At 40.6% G+C, this 17,674-nt stretch overlaps 1 protein-coding gene across 6 annotated transcripts in view; it reads right to left on the reverse strand.

Annotated features, from left to right (window-relative positions):
• Positions 1 to 270: 270 nt before the first annotated feature.
• Positions 271 to 17,674, reverse strand: part of utrn (utrophin) — a 188,549-nt gene continuing 171,145 nt past the window's right edge. For 5 of the 6 annotated variants that reach the window (XM_031727646.2, XM_039599113.1, XM_039599112.1 and 2 more), the window contains 6 exons: positions 12,492 to 12,653; positions 11,427 to 11,664; positions 7,331 to 7,406; positions 7,049 to 7,132; positions 4,204 to 4,229; positions 271 to 1,605 (listed from right to left, as the gene is read on the reverse strand). In XM_031727646.2, the coding sequence (XP_031583506.1) occupies positions 1,597 to 1,605; positions 4,204 to 4,229; positions 7,049 to 7,132; positions 7,331 to 7,406; positions 11,427 to 11,664; positions 12,492 to 12,653 (595 nt within the window). In that variant the 3' untranslated portion in view covers positions 271 to 1,596. The remainder of the gene's footprint in view (positions 1,606 to 4,203; positions 4,230 to 7,048; positions 7,133 to 7,330; positions 7,407 to 11,426; positions 11,665 to 12,491; positions 12,654 to 17,674) is intronic. The other variant, XM_039599114.1, reaches the window with a different exon arrangement.

Genomic DNA, 17,674 nt, shown 5'->3' on the forward strand with positions numbered 1-17,674 from the left:
ATCTTCATTTTAGATTTCAAAAAGTATTTGCGGCTCCCAGTGTTTTCTTTTGCGTGGAAACCGGGTCCAAGTGGCTCTTTGGGTGTTAAAGGTTGCAGACCCCTGACCTATGGTGTAAATTTAAAACTCCTACATCGCTTTGTTCTCGAGTTATCGCATTCACAAACTTCGACAACACGACGACATCATTTTTAACTTTAAACACAGACGCTGCCAAAAACATAACCTCTCCTGTGGTGGAGGTAATAAAGAAAGCGCATGGGGGATGTGTACTTGTTATAAAAATTTTATTTTGAATAAAACAACGTAGCCATATTACATGTAGTGTGGTCCATCTATTTTACATACCTCAGGAGAAGCGACACAGTTCTGCCATGGTACGGTTCATCATGATCATTAAAATCATCATCACCATCAGTTTACAGTCAGAGGAGGTTATAGTAGTGTTGTTCAATCTCACAAGTTTTACAGGGTAGCATATAGCACAACAACACGACGCAGTGAGGGACCAGTGCTAGAAGGCCAGTGGAAAAAACCCCCAAAACAACCCAACAACAGATAAAATACTACTCATCGTAACGGGAGGCTAGCTTCAGCAGGCCACAGACCCATTGTTGTACAGTAATAGTAACTTCATTTTTTTTTTCTTTTTTTAAACTTGGTAACTCCTCATTGCAGTGTACACCAATACAGTGAGCTAAAGCTTAGAAATCTATACCAGGTTGCTCATGGTTGTAAATGAACACACAACTGTTTGACGAGTTTACGAACCACAAAAACAAAACTGTGTCTATGAGTCTGAGGTAGCAAGGCAATCATGGCTTTCCTCTGATTTCTGAACATATATCTCTTTTAAAAAAACAAACCAAACCTATTCTACATGATAACGGCGGGCCTCTCATAAACCCAGATTCAAAACAACTTTAGATTTAAATCTGTAACTTCCAAAACCTTTTATACACTATCCCACAATAATGCATCGATTCTCACCTCCGTCTTCCACGTGTGGAACGACAAACTTTGTAGGCACAGAAGGGGTAAAAGTTTACTTTAACAAAATCGCAGCTGAGACAAAGTCTGCCGGCATATCGATGCTTTTTAAAGGGGAACTTGACATCAAGCATGCTACGAGATAGATAGGAAAACAAACCAGGTGATCCGAGAGGTGACAGTCTACATTTTGGAAACGATCCTTTCAGCCACCGGGAGCAGTGTGTGCGCTCCCCAAGCATTTAACAAAAGTCTGGGGCTACTCGGGGCTCGATGGTACAAAGCAGTGGAATGACACATAAAAATGGAACGGTTTGATTCCCAGTAAAGTCAACAGAATTCGAACAAAATCCCAACCACCCTCTGAAAAACAAAACAAAAAAAATCTATACAAAGCCCCGTGTCCACATACTCATCTGCATACCTAAATAAATCACTGACAAATGTTCAATTCGGTACAATCTACAGTTCATAAAATGTACAGTTTGCATAGTACAAGACAAGGTGGTAAAAGTAGTTAAGTTGTCTGCTCCTGTGCGTCTTTGGGATTTAGGGATAGGGGATTTTGTTTGTGTGGGAATGGTCTCTCCATCCTCCGGTCAGTCCTCACATCATCTGAAAACACACAGAGAGCAAACGCTTTGGATCAGACAACAAAAACCAAGAATCTTGAAACACGACAGTGCCGCAGATCACATACAGCCACAGAAAAGCTTGAGTTTATGCATTTCTTTGGTTAGTCCCGAGTGCTGCGGGTGAACCCGCCTCATTTCTCTTCATCAAGACATCACCGTGTGGAAACGTCAGAAGTTCAAACAAAGTAATCGGGTTTGAAAGCTGGCAAATGGACTGCAGTCCCTCAAGCCAGTTAGAGTCCATTAGGAGCGCAGAGGGGGGAAAGTAGGAGGTGGGTATGGATGAATCTGGGAAGATTTTACAAACCACAGCTCTCCTCAGAAATGAAATTAGGCACTCAAACTAAAGCTTTGCGCTGAAGTTAAAGGAGAGTGCGTGGAGCGCTGTCCGCCGAGGACTGTAAAAAGCCAGGAGTGGAAGATGTTTGGGAAATGAACTCATTAGATTTAATATTCAATTGATGTGGTAATGCATGTGTTGTGTAACACTGCTGCAGATGAGAGTCAGATGAGGTTGCATTATTGTACAGAGGAATGTACTCCAAAGCAGGTGGTAAATAAACACATCATTAACATGGAACCTGCAGCAGAGCACCGGCGAGAAAAAATGAAACTAACAGAAGAATGAGGAGACCGGTGGTTCACATAGTGTTTGTAGTCAAAGTGCATATGTAGATAATGAATACAAGTCATAAGCTTACAGTGCTGTCAAAAAGTATTTGTCATCTTCCTGATTTCTTAGTTTTTTTACATTATGTTTCAGGTCGATCAAATTCTAATATTAGACTAAGATAACCCGAGTAAATACAAAATTCAGTTTTTAGGTGATGATTTCATTTATTAAGGGGGGGAAAAGCTACACCTGCCTGGTTATGTGTGAAAAACTAATTGCTAAATGATGAATTAACTGTGGGAAGCTGAGTTCAGTTTCAGTACCCACACTCAGGCCTGATTACTGTCTGATCTCGGGAAGCAACACATCATGCCACGATCTAAAGAAAGGGCTGAGAAACAGTTATTAATATCTATCAGCCTGGAAAGCATTACAAAGCCATTTCTAAAGCTTTGCGCCTCCAATGAGCCAGTGTGAGAACATGGTGAACCGGCCTACCACAATTAAAGCGAGAGAGCATCAAAGACTCATTCGGGAGGTCACAAAAGAACCCAGAACTACATCTGAAGAACTGCAGGCCTCACCTGACTCAGTTAAGGTCAGAGTTCATGATTCAACAAGAAAACGACTGGGGAAAAATGACATTCGTGGATCCAACACAAAGGCTTGTCTAAGATGATCCCCAAGACGTTGGGGAAGATATTCTGTGGACTGATGAGACAAAAGCTGAACTCTTTGGAACGTTTGAGTCCCATTACATCTGGAGTAAATCTAACACGGCATTTTTATAAAATGATTATTGCACCAACATCCTAACAACAATTCTACCTTTCACCAGAAGATCCTAAATGAAAATAATCGGTCACCAGCTCATGCCCTGAAGCCCTGCTGCAAGAGCATTTGCAGCAGGGCAATGATCCAAAACACACCAGCAAGTCCAGCTCTGAATGGCTCAAAAAATACAAAAAAACAAACAAAATGAAGGTTTTGGATTGACCTAGTCAAAGTCTGGACCAAATGAGACTCTTTGGCACGACCTTAAACAGGTCGTTCATGCTTGAAAACCCTCAGTGTTGCTGAATTAAAACAATTGGACAAAAATTCCTGCACAGGGATCTGAAATACTCATAGCCGGTCATCGCTTGATCACAGTTCTTGCTGCCAAAGGTGGCAAAACCAGTTATTAGACTTAGGGGGGGAATTACCGGGTAGGTTTGGATAACAGACTGCATTTTGTATTTACTCTGGGTATTTTTGACTAATATTAATATATCTTTGATCTCAAACATGTATGTTTATCAAATATACAAAAAAAAAACAAGCAACCCAAGAAATCAGGAAGAGGACAAAGTTTTTAACAGCAATGTAAATTTTGAGTTGTAAACTGCTTTAAAGGACGGGCTGTACTGCTCTGGTCAACAGAGAGAAAAGTAGAAATGTCTGACTCTCAGAAAATAGGCAGTTTAACTGGCATGTAAAAGTACTGCTTCTTGTGCAGGGAGACAAGCTGAGCAGCTTAAAAAGACCCTGAGGGGAAAAGAGGTGTGAAGCAGAACCAAGGGACACCGGAGCGGGGTAAATAATTACAGTGGGAAGAGGTCAGCGGCAACAGCTTTCACAATACCTCTGTCCCAAAATGCACCTTGGCCTCAGACTGAGAGAAAGAGAGTAGCCGTTAATGGCACTCCCCTGGGATCCATTAGCAGCCGCTTTCTCACAGGCCACCGAATGTGGAGGGTTGAGGCAGGTGAAGGCTTCGTGGAGGGGATTGCTTTTGTGGCAGCAGCTGTAATTACCTCTAAAACGTGCTCTATTCCAACTTCTCTCACCTTTGCCAATTACCAAAATACCAATCCCTCAACACAAACAATACGGCGTAAGAACCAAAAAAAAACAAAACCCCACTGCTAAAAGACAAATTTACATCCCCTGTTGTGTCTCTAAATTTATGGGAGAACGTCTTACCTGTGGTCTCGAGGAGAGGCTTGAGGCTGCAGGAGGCAAAACAAAGAGAAATTAGAGCAGTTTAACACTTGAACTTCCCCAGTTCATTTCAGCATTTATGAGTCTACACAAAATTGTCAGCCTCTGGGTACCTCCCACGTACTTGTGCGCACACTCTGAGCGGCTGAGTCCCGGTGCCTCCGAGCTATGCAGTAACCAAATTCTAATAACGCTGGAGCGTGTGCCAGATTACAATGGATTTTTAACTAAAGCCCTCGTAGGAGTTTCGACTCTCCAATAATGGAATACAATTTAAAAATCACCGAGCTCGATATTTTAACGTTCTAATTTATTTTGCTATTTGATTAACGTTCCCAAAGGTGAATATTGTTTCAGATTCAGCTATTAGGAGTAATGAGCTGTAACGTTTTCTTCCCGATTTGATCAAATACCAAATTTAAATGATGATGGCTGAAACAATTAGGCCTGTATTTAAACTCTGCGCATCTGATCAGACATCAGAATCAAAAGCACAAAGTCACAAATGGGTGCAGAGGAACCTGGACCGCACTGAGCAAACCGTCCGAAAACGGAAAATTTCAGCGCCGTGCAGGACGAGACCTTCTGAGTTCAGGATTACAAAGCTGCTTGACACTTCGCAGTGCACACAAAGACACATGAAACAGGCACAAAGCCGAGTGGCAGCGTGAGAGACGAGGAAATAAAAAGGAAGGATACAGAGCAGGAGTGTGCGAGGGGCTGAAAGAGGAAGAAGACACGAGGATCGATAAGAGCACTGAGAGGCGGTAAAAAAAAATCGGAAGGCGGATGATGAGTTTTGTTGATATTGTAGATTATGATGATTATATCAGAAAAGTACCACCGTTTCTCCACAGGCTCAAGTGTGCACCTTTTCAGTGGAAAAAGTACCTTAGAGATGTCTAAAGTCAGTGTTGTGCTGTGGATATACTGGGAATCATTGACTTTCATGCCATGCATGTGTAATTTCGGTTATCCCATGAACCTAACGGATCTACTTCGAGTTAAAGTTAAATACTGCTTAATAACATTCAATACTGTTTTAACAATAATATGTAAAAAAGTATGATAAAAGAGGGGAATGTTACAAAACCATTTGTTGAGCTGAAATGTAAAAGGTGGTAATTAATCACTAAGATGACAGACAATTACTGTAAATGGCAACTATTTTTAAAAACTCTTTGTTGTTTCAGACATGACTGAAGCTAAAATGCCAAATATTCTCCTGTCCCAGCTATTCAACATATGAGGCTGTTTTGGCAAATTTATCTCAGTCACAAACACATATTTCAGATCAAACAAATTTAAATATTAGACACAGATAACCCGAGTTAATACAAACTGCAGTTTTTAAATGACGATTCCTTTTAAGTAAGTGACAAAGCTGTCCAAACCTAGAGTACCTGGCCCTGAGTGAAAAAGCGATTGCATGCTTCAAGACCTGCAATCGAGCATTTGTGATAACTAGAAATGCGTCTTCCACATCACTGTGGAGGAATTGTGGCTCACTCTTTTTTTGCAACATTGTCTTAATTGAGCCACAGTGGAGGATTTTCCAGCATGAACAGCCTGCTCAAGGTCATGCCAAAGCATATCAATCAGATTTAAGTCCAGATAACCCAGTGTTTACATCCAAAGTGTGCTTGAGGTTCAGGACATGAACCTTGATGATTGATGGTCAGACATCCTCCTTCAGGATTTTCTGGTAGAAACCAGAGATCATGGTTCCCCCCGATTACAGCAAATCATCCTGAAGCAACAAAACAGACCAAGACCATCACACTACCACCACCATGTTTGACTCTTGCTATGATGTTCTTTTATGAAATGCTGTGTTAGTTTTGTGCCAGATGTAACGGGAGCCAAACCTTCCAAAGAGTTCAACGTTTGTCTCGACAGTACACAGTGTTGGATTTTTTTTTTTTTTTTTTAGCAAATGTGAGACTAGTCTTTGTGTTCTTTTCTCCTTGGAATTCTCTCATGGATGCCATTTTTGCCAGTCTCTTTTTTTGTTGTTCAATCATGAACTCTGACCTTAACTGAGGCAGGTGAAGCCTGCAGTTCTTTAGATGTTGTTCTGAGTTCTTTTGTGACCTCCTGGATGAGTCGTCGCTGCGCTCTTGGGATAATTTTGGTAGGCCGGTCACTCCTGAGAAGGTTCACTACTGCTCCAAGTTTTCTCCATGTGCAACTAATGGCTCTCACCGTGGTTCACCGGAGTCCCGAAGCTTAAGAAGTGGCTTTCTAACCCTTTCCAGGCTGATAGATATCGTTTCTCAGCTGCTTCTTTAGATGGTGACATGCTGCTTTCTGAGATCTTTTAGCCTACCTCACAGACAGCATCTATTTAAATGATTTTTTGATTCAGCCAGTCTGGCAGTAATCATGCCTGAGTGTGGGTAGTGAAACTGAGCTCAGCTTTCCAAAAAATGTGGATAATCACAGTTAATTCATCGTTTAACAAGGAGGAGATTAATTACTTTCTCACACAGGGCCAGGTAGGTGCGGGTAGCTCCTTTCTCTTCATATATGAAATCGTCATTGAATAACTGTATTTTGCAATTACTCAGGTTATCTTTGTCTAATATTAAACATTATTTGATGATCTGAAAGATTTAAGTGTGACAAATACGTAAAAAAAGTAAGAAATGATCACAGCACTGTATCTTGTACATGCTACATCAGTTTTTCTGTGAAGGGCTTTTTCGGTTAAGCAGACTGTACTTTTTCCTCTGCTGACCTTTGACCTTATGGTGTGACAAAAATCTGCTGCAGGAGGCTGGGAAGACACGGTGGGAAATTCGAGGAGGAGGATTGGGAAACTTACGACTGCATGCAGGGAAGGAGTTGTTAATCTGCTCCATTACATCTGCCAGGTCAGAGCTGCTGTTGTGGGAGTCCAACAGCTCATCTGAACACACATGCGCGCAAAGCACAGGTTGATTTTCAGTTACCACACGCACTCACACTTCAATACTGCACCACAGTGAGGAACAGTTTCCATTTGCAGAAAAGCAAGTATTTTTTCTCTGTTGTGAGCAATGGACTGATATCTTCCTATTTAAATAAACAACAGTACATTAAGCCTTTTTCAGCTTGAGTGTCTCACCTGAGTTTTCAGTAAGTGGCCCTTGATCTTGCACGATGGGGGAGGACAATCCATTTACCCTCGAGTCCACATCGGGCTGATAGAGAGACAGACATGAAAACAAAACAAAAGAACATTTAGTCATTATAACACAATTATTCCACTTGGCGTCTGCTTGACAACTTCAAAATTAGTCCTGCTTCACAGCAGCAGGTGGAGACAAGAAAAAACCAGAGGGCAGCACAACGAGGCTCTTGTCATGTGTACAATTTCCCAAACAAGCCAAAACTGAGTTTAACACACTACAGTATCAATCACATTCAAATCCCTCAATCAAAATTACCCTAGTTTTTGTTTAGTTTTAGCTCAAATGCTTTACCCTGATGGTATTCACTGAGTGGAAAGGTAAAAAATATGTGCACATGCTCTTAAATATAACTTAAGTAGAAAATGGTAAAAACAGATGATAGTAAATACTTAAATCTAAACAACAGCGCTCATATTTAGCATTTTTGAATCACTCTGCTTCTCGCCACTCTGTAACCTCTAACCTCATCTTGATATTACAAACAATTATTTGCCCTCCAGTGTGCTGTGTTCTCAAGATCCAAAGATTCACAAATAAATTAATATATTACACACACACACACACACACACACACACACACACACACACACACACACACACACACAGCAGAATATGTCAAAAGTCTGTTGAAAAACCAATTTCTCAGATGCTCAGAAGTGAACACTTCATGTCCAGTGACATTCACGGCACAATCTCCCATTCCCTTTGGCTTTTCAAGTTCAAGAAAGTAAATCAATGCTCCCTCCCCTCTCTCATATACCCTCCTTCTTCCTCTCCTCCTTCATCTCCTCGTGCCCCTAGCGCTAGCGAAGGCTAACATGTTGGAAACGTCTCTGGAGCACAACCAACTGTCTCGAGGCTCGTCTTAGAATAGCTCAGGTCAGGGCTTTGGTCACCCTTCGGGAGTGTGAATTTAATGCGTGCCATCAGGCAGGCTGGGTTTATTACTCTGAAGCTTGGCAGTAACACAGCACTTGATGGAAAGACGTGTTGACACATCGTCAGGTCTCCGGGGACTCTCTGAGAACTGTAGTTCTCACTTAAGTGTGTGGACGTTTCCGTGTGTGCAGGTAGCTGTGCGCGCCGTTTATGTTTGGATTTTCTGTCTGTTGCAATCAGCGTCAGAATAAATCCACTGCAGCATGTGGCAGCATTGATGGAAAGTCTAAACAAGGCTAACTCAGCGGAGGTAGAAATGCAGTAGCTTAGACAGTATACAACACTACAGCACATTGCAACCTGACAGTCTGCTGTATAAACCAAATTAAGAATCGCCTTTCAGCGCAGGTTTAAAGCATTTCTACTTCCTCATCGCTATAATTTGACAGTTATAGCAAACGCTTTTCAAATTAATAATGTGCGACACAGTCCTTGATTCGCTTTACTTCTTTAGTTCTGTGTGTAGTATAGGGATGGGAATTGCCAAATAATCAGGAATTTACCCACAACAACAATACATGATTCTGTGATACTTCATACATATTTGATGCATGGCAATTATGTATAATAACTCACAATAACAGTGTAACTAACGGTAGCTTTTACCACTTTTTTGCCATCATTAATTGGACACCATGGGAAGTCATAAAATATTCAGTTAAACGTCAATTTAATGGGTTTTTTTTTTTCAGTTCTGTTTTATTTAATGCAGTGCCAAATTACAAGAAAAGTCTCCTCAAGGTGCTTTGAATTGTAAGTTAAAGACCCTACAATAATACAGGCATTTCAGTGTTTTTAAAAAAGAAAAAACACTGAAAACACTGCAGTACAAGTGTTGCTGCTGCTGGCTGCTCTGTGGCTTGTTGCTAAAAGGTTGGAAGTGATTTGTCTAGCTAATGAAGCTGAAGGGAGATGACTTTTGATACCTGTATCATTAAAAGTTAGGGGGGAAAAAACTAAATGTGAGGCTTTTATTTTGGAAATGTGGCACCTTAAGGATGCTGGCAAACTATAACTGATGTATTTTTTTTAATTATGAGATTTTTAAGAATTATGTTCAGGTTATACATATAAATTGGGGGCTTTTATTTTGAAAATTTCATAGCATTAAAGCACCTTAATAACATCCAATAAATAACTGAAGCCATAATGAAATTTTCAAAGAATCCTGTTCAATTCCTGCAACTATTCTGTTGCTTTTGTTCTTATTGACAGAATACCTTAAGAAGATTAAACCTTTTATTTATTAAGAAAACACACTGAATTTAAAGCATACTGCTCTTCCATTTAGAAACTGAGGACTTTTATTTAGAAAATCTGACACACCCATGCAGGTCACTGCCACTGTCAGGGTGTAGAAATGTAATCTAACATTGTGTGTGAGACGGACGATGAGAGGGGCAGCTTTAAATTGTGAATGACAGCCAAAATACTTCAAACTGCCTTCAAACCGCAGTATGCTGTGAGCTCGTTTTAGATGACCGACTGGGAAAAAAAACCATACATATACATCTTGTTTCCCACACTTGATGTCAAGAAAGTGAGAAGAAATCCACCAATCAGAGATTCAGAATTTCAAATTCATCATAAGTCATCAACTGTATCTACCTGTATCAGTTAAGCTGTTAGTTACCATGGTGATGGCATTCCGTGTGACTGAATATAACCAACTCAAAATCTCTCTGAAATGGGCTTGGCGCTCCTCTCAAAAAATTGCTTTTATCCTGCAAACCGTAGCTCATATTCACCAGCTTTAAAAAGCACGAGCGCCCCAAAAAGTTCACTAACAGATCTGCATTTTGTTTTTGTGATTTTACTTTTAAAAACATGGTCATGGAAGCGACATAAAAAAGGTGCTTATTTCTAGTTTTTTCCTTGATCAAATTATAACGGGCCACCCAGAAATCACTCCTTACACTTAAATACTACAGATTTTTTTTTTTAAAAACATTTCCTACAATCTGGTGGTTAAATGATGCTGGTAGAGTTAAAATTGACAAATCGAATCAATGAGCGAATGTGTGTTAAAGTGCCTGTATGTCCTAATAACACTACCAGTATCTGGCAACCTTTTATCATTAACTGTATTGCAAGAGAAAGTAGAAATCAGGGCCCTAACAGCTATTTTATATTTTATTTTATCTACTGTACTTCTGCTGAAGGACAAATTTAAATGTAGTGAGAGTGCGATACTAAAACTGTTTCTGTCCAAATGTTAATCATCTGCCATTAAATATCTGCTGAGTCACGTCAGCTGCCGCCTGTTGTTATGAGTTATTACCCATGCTCACAGCTTCTCAGCTCCCAGAGAGCCAATACCTGCCCCCCCCTCCCTCAGTTTGCTTTGTCAGGATTGCTGCTTGTTTGGCTTGAGGCTTGTGAATTTCTCACTTGGCACAAACAATCTAACCTCAGTGAGCAATTAGGCCGGGTATAAACAAATCTGGAAGTTATTGATAGGGAGATCGGAGATGGATGCTGGGTGGAATGGAAATGATGTGATTAGGATCTAATCTGAATGATGATGAGCAGTTTTTTAAAAATTGTGATAAAAGTGGGTTATCATGTGGATTTCGGGGTTAATAACTGCAAGCTCATGATGGAGCTCGACTTTGAACGAATCCCTTTAATTTACTGGAAGCTTTCTGTATCAGCGTTTTACTTTTACGTCTGCTTAAATTATTTTTTTCCTGAGCCGTCTGAAACAGCCCTGCCAGCTGGTGTGCGTGAGTGAGTCTGTGAACCGTGATTACTGCCCTGCTGCTCCTCAACAACAAGCCTAATGAACTGAACGGAAAGGAAGCCAATGTGGAAAATAAACTTTATATTGCAGTTGTGTATGTGCTGTGCTCAAAGGAGAAAACCATAATTCCTCTGCTCTTCTGCAAATTGGTCCTACTAGGTAGCCATAAGACAGTAATCATCTGCTGTATGAACTTGCTGTATTAACAATAACAATGTTACTTCAGTTTTTAAATTATTTTCAGAGAAACTGCATGTTTTCTGTCTGCAAAGCACCAAAACTACAGTCGGTAACGGGAACAAAACATAACCCCAAGTCGGGGATAAAATGTGTACATGATACGTCACCTGGTGCAGTAGCTGTCGGAGGCGATGAAGCTGAGACTCCAGCTGTTTGTTGTGTTCCTCCAAGATGTGCATGCGGGTCTCCAGTCGGCCTTTGTGTTGTCGTAGCAGCCTGGCTTCAGCTAAAAGATCTGCCTCATCGGGGTGGGCGGAGGGGCCCTCCGTCTCCCAGGGGCTTCCTGTAGGCGTGCCTCGCTGTCCATGTTGCTCCTTAAGTTGCTCATACTCCCTCTGCAGTGTCCTGAAGAAAAATTGAGAACAAATAAGTGAAGAAACAAATGTTTCCATACACATGGATGAGTTTGAAATTTACATGACGCACATGCTGTGGCAGCTTAACAGCTGGGAAATTGGACAAATAGCAGGAATACGTTCTTCTGTCTGGTGTTTCCCATGTAAATATATAATGTTTTTAATATTCTTAAAACATTCAAAAAGCCAGTTCTGAACCTCCACAGCGGGACGCCACACAAAACACCACACTCGTGTTTACCTCTTCATTCTGAGTGAAATCCTATCCAAAGTGGATAACCAAACATAACGCCCCCTGCCAAATCTCTCGCCTCACTTCCTCCTCACCCTCTCAGTGCAGAACTATAAGCTGCAGTACTTTACTTAAGTTGGCATTTATGAGACTGGCTGTAAAGCTCTCACCCGCTCCCCTCTGTGTGTGTGTGTGTGTGTGTGTGTGTGTGATCAGTGTTAAATCACTCCAGTCGAGATGCTGGATGTGAAAAAGCATCTCGACAACAATAGATTGTGCAGTCACTCTGTCTCTATACCAACTCCATTTACAAATCAAAACGGGAAAGGAGCTGGCGGGTGCGATGCACTGGCGGTAAGTGTCTGCGTGCTGGAGCGTGACTCGAGGGTACATGTGTACTTGAATGACACCAAGAAGCTGTCAATAAACACTTAGCGTAACAAAGGCAACCAGATGAACCCTGTTTTTATGCATTTTGAGAATGTCACTTTTCATAAAATTAATCAATAGCTTGTAATCACTACCAGCAAAGACGTGATTATCAATTTTAATAAGATTAGCCAGTTTTGATGTTTGTCTCCTACCTCTGCTCCTCCTCCAGACGTGCTATGATCTTCTCCAATTCACCGCGCTCTTCCTTCTCCACAGCCTGTAAGATTTGGGCAGGACTCTGAGGCTGGCTGCAAGGAGAGGCCTCCCCTCCCAGTGTTTGGCAGTACTGAAGGATCAGGGCATGCTCATCATCCCTGTGGAAAGTGCAGAGCTGGTGATGAGTGACGAGACCCACACATCCTGTCCCTGCTATTCAGTTCAATTCACCTTCTGTTCAGTTAGAGAGGAGCTATTTACTTTTGCCATTTGAAAGAATTATGGTAACTACTTGTATCAAATCAGTACGCTTGAAAATGGCTTTGAATGAACCCTGGGAGATTACCATGACACAGTGCTGCTCTATAGAGGCAGCAGAAGGAGTGTGGAGATTGAAGGGTTTTTCATGCCAACCAGCAAACTGTATAAAATAGTGGTTCCTAAATGTTTCACCAAAAAACAGCCCAAAAGCCCAAGAACCTATTTATCAACTACAAACTGAGCTTTAACAGTGAAATACCTTTTACCATTTTAATCCGTTTACCAGCTACCTGTAATAATTTTGTCTTTTCATATTTTTATTATGTTTTCTGACTTTCTATTGATCAGTTTTATTAACTATTTTAACTTTGTTCTCATTACATCGAGCTGACAGTCCGGTTCAGCTACGCATGCTGTTAGCTTACAATTTCAACTGTTAGCCAAACTTTTAGCTAGCCATTTCAACGCTAAACCACCTCTTCAGTCATGATTATCTTCTGATGGTCTATTTCTACTGTTTGTTCACTTTAGCCAACTCTTTACTTGTCTGCTTAAACATGTGCAAATCTATAATTTTTTTTAAAAAGCTGTAATTTGTGTTTCATGTTAGTTGTGCTAACTATTGCACGTACTTCTTGACTACTGCAGAAATACCTTTTCAGGCTATTTGTACACAAGGCTAAGGTTCTCAGTTCTGCTCAATATTTTTATTTATTTTTTAATCTCTTAATAAGGTTATTGGTCTCTCCACAACAATCCCAGTTTCTCATTTAGCCCCTTGGGAAAATGAATTGCCCACCCCTCCTTGTCTAGGAATCGATGCTATACACATAGTCGGAAATGCTTTTCCCCTATTTAAACCAGTTAGCATCTATTCTCTTGTTTGTCTGATTTGATTTAGATTTTTTTGATTACATTTAACATTTCAGCTTTACATATTCCATAGCTAAATGTACAGTACACGCCGTTGATTAGTCTCTGTGTACTGATAGCATGTACAGTTAATTTAAATCAATAATAAATTTAGTTTGTGTCATTATTTTCCTCTTTCAGCATTAGCAGACCCAAACTTCATACATGCAGTAGTCAAATCCTGAGACTACTGCTAAAAGAGACACCCGTTTCAAACAATTTATTTATCTATTTATGATTTATTTATTTATTTTACATTTTTCTGTCCAAACTTGACTTCTCTGTGAACTCAGAAATTAATCAAGCATAACATCAAACCACTTCTGTTCAGGAATGCAAGTAAATAACTTGGGTTTAGCATCTTAATAAAAAAAAATGCTTTGCTAGTTTAATCTGCTTTGGACAAAACAATAATTATACTTTAACGTTAGAAAAATAATTTTGATTAAAGAGCTTAGTGTAAAATAGCAGTAAATTAACCATTACAAAAAGATAAAAATTATGTTTACCAATTATAAAGTCTGAATTTATGGCAGCTGTTGTATAACCCTTTCACTGGATAGTGGTCTAATGCATTTCTTAAGCACTGCATGTTATATAAAAGTATATAACAACTATGTAACAACTTTATCTATAACTCTCGATTTAATGTTTCAAAGTTTTATGTGAATTCTGGTCAAAGCCAGCACAGATCAGCCATTACAGCCTTTTGGTTTTACACACCAGTATAACCATTTAGATTACCGAGTACAAAACTGGTACAACACCAGCAAGTGCAAGAACTGAACAGAAGAAACATGATGGGCAGCTTCCAAGCACCCCATCTAAACAAGAATTGTGCTAGCTGTCGTCTTGATCCTTAGATACAGTAGGTGTGCCACGTTGTAATCTCCACAAACCCGGGTTTAAAACACAGATGTGTCAGCCGTTACCATCAGATAACTGAAATGAGGGGAGGCTATGAGGAGATGGAGGGAGCAGAGAGGAGAAAGAGCCCGGCAGACAGCGAAAAGATATGGAGGGAGAAACAGCTGCTGCTCTAGACCTGTATGTGTGGTTATCTGTCTCTCTCTTTATGTGCCATCTCGCCCAGCTGTCACCTTCATTCTGAAACACAGCCTGCGTTGAAGCCGAACCCCTGACAACTATACGCACTCACACGAAAAGTTAGACTATAACTTAAAAATCCTTTCTCCGGCTGTTGTCCTATAACGTTTATACATTTACGTGAAAAAATTTAAAGGAAAATTTCAGTCTAACGTCATCTGTAGAACTTAAATATTTAATATCTGTGTTAAAGATAAATATTTATTTTATTTATGCTATTTTTCTATGCTGGTTTACATTAACATTAACCTGCTCACGCTTCCTGTAGCGTGTGTGCCACACGTTAATTGCTTAAATCTGTGTTCCCAGATCTAAGCAATTAACCTGGTGAGTGTAAGATTATTAGCATGGATAAGTTTAATGTCTGAAAAGTAAATGCACATTATCTGACTCATAGAACATAATACTGTGCTTGAGGTGAAATTGAGTCTGAGCTGAAAACCCTGCAAAGCTGACTCAGTCGCATCCAGGAAGGTGCTTTCTCTGTACGCAAAGGAGACTATGAAATGAGTCCCTAATACTTGGCTATCAAAGAAAAGTTAACACAATAACCCTGAAGAACAATCTGGCGAACTAAAATGTCTCAGGTTTTCCATTTCACTCAAGAGTAGTGAGCAGAAATTCAGAATCCATTATGGTCACGTGTATAACCACAGACAGAGGTTACCAAAAGGACGCCTTTTTTTCTAGAGACGACAGTGATTATACTATTTCATGACCAAGGTATGGGCTGAGTGAAAAGCTTATGAAAGGGAGCTCAAAATAGGCTTTTTATCTCTTTTTAACATAAAAGAAACAATATGCCCAGCCTTGCATGAACACAGAAAAAAAGCTTTTTATGATTAACCGGCCTAAGCAGCTTGTATGATGAGTTCAGAGCATCCTTTTCTTTAGGAATTCAATTCAGGTCTAGTTCAACCTTCCCTGTATTTTGGTAAAAAAAAATTAGGTGCCAGTCATAAAAGAGACATGAAATAAACTTTCTAAGCGGTGAATGTAATGCTTAAACTTCCGCACTCTCAGAGAAGAAGAAACACATTCCATAGCTTAAAAAAAATGAACTCCTGTAACTAGCAGCTCCTATTGGCCTCTTCTTTTATACCACTTCTTCCAAATATAGTTTGTGTGATCACTGCTTTAACTGTCACACACTCAAACTTAACTTTCCTAGACTTTCTGAAACTTTTATGGAGATTCCAGCATATGCATGACACAAAGTATCTGTAGTTATTCATCAATTTCACTAAGTAATTGAAGGCTGAAGATGTTGAAACCACTGAGTTATTGAAAAACGGCACAAAGAAAGCAGAAAGAGACGGGAAGTCGACACAGCTGCTGTTGCAACAAGCAGCAATACACCAGCACGCACACAATCACATTTTTCTCTTTGAATTATCACTCTGCTGTGACAGGGCAGACGCACATGATGGAGATGGAGCTACTCGCTAGAGAGAAACTAAAAATTGGTAGTAATGTTGTCCGCTAGGGTCAGGGACCGGGGTCCTGCACAAACCGAGTGACCAATTAGGGAAGGTCCCCAACAACGGAAAGCTGCAGCAGGACATTATAGCCGGCAGGAGGAACCCAGAGGACTGCAGGAAGGGGATCATTACGTGCGAAAATGGGGACTAGAGGCGGTAGAGCAGTCTCACAGACCACCTGCTCTGAAATCCTGAGAGAAGGAGGAAGTGCACTGAAAGGGCTGCAGGCTTACGCAGCGTGGGGCTGGCTGAAGAGAAAGAGACCCAGAAATTATAGCGATGACAGAGGAACAGAGCATCAGTGTGGCAGAAGATTTAAATGTGAATAATAGTGATGAATACCAAGGATGTTAGCTCACTGTAGCTACAACTTGTAGTGAATATGAATTCCATGCTTGGTACGGGGGAAGCGTAGGACATGCCCGAGGGGACTTTTAGAGTTTATTCCGCTACAACAATGGTCTCCGGGCTCAAAGCCTACCTAACATATCACAAAGCAAGCAGCTCCTCTCAAGCTGAATGCCACGATCAACTGAGTAGTCTAAGCTCAGAGAGAAACAGTGAGAGATGAAGACGGATGAAAACATAAAGAAAGAGAAACAAGAAAATCAGGAATACCAGAGGAAACAGAAAAAAAGGGGGAATCAAAGACGGTCAAAGGCAAAAAATCTTTTATTCTTCTCCCCCGGCGAGAAACATTTATAATCCTTGATTTCTGTGTGTAAAGTCCAGAGACTTCATTTATTAGAGGTTACTGTTCTGCACTGCATGCAGGGCTCTAAAACATTATTTCAGTGTTTAACACCCTGCAGTGTTTAATCTGAAGGTTGCCTGGGCCCAAAGGTAAAGCATGATTAGACTAGAACAAAAACTGATGAAAGAAGGAAAAGAGAAAGAGGGGACGATCGGGTAGGATGAAAGGTGGTTTCAAAAAGTAAAGGGCTGGAAAAATAAAAAGGGAGAGGAACAGGAATAAAAGGGCAAAATATGAAAGACAAGAAAAAGGGACAGTGCTCGGGGAAAGACTGGAAAGCGAGAGATAACCAAACAATAAAGCCCGGCAACAAAAGGGGAAGTGGAGAGTCTCGCTCCTCGGTGGTGTCCTACGGCGCCGATGACAACGCTGTGCTTCGGTTGAGGGTCAGAAATAAAAATAGGCAACGCTGGGTTCCTAATTAAGAATTCCCTTTTACATAAAAGCGACGCAAAACAAAGAGGCACATGTGCACGCACGCGCACGTAATAATTATTGAAGTCGATGCAAAGCTAAAGATGAGTGGATGAACTGAAAATACCAGCCAAAAGCCAAACACACGCATTGAACAGGCAATCGCAGTCACCCGTGTTACGGAAGCTCCTCCTACAGCAGTTGGGATAATTTCTGTGACTTTGTGTCCTTACGAATCACCAGATGGAGT

The sequence above is a fragment of the Oreochromis aureus genome, linkage group 15, assembly GCF_013358895.1.
Source record: "Oreochromis aureus strain Israel breed Guangdong linkage group 15, ZZ_aureus, whole genome shotgun sequence".
Taxonomy (NCBI): domain Eukaryota; kingdom Metazoa; phylum Chordata; class Actinopteri; order Cichliformes; family Cichlidae; genus Oreochromis; species Oreochromis aureus.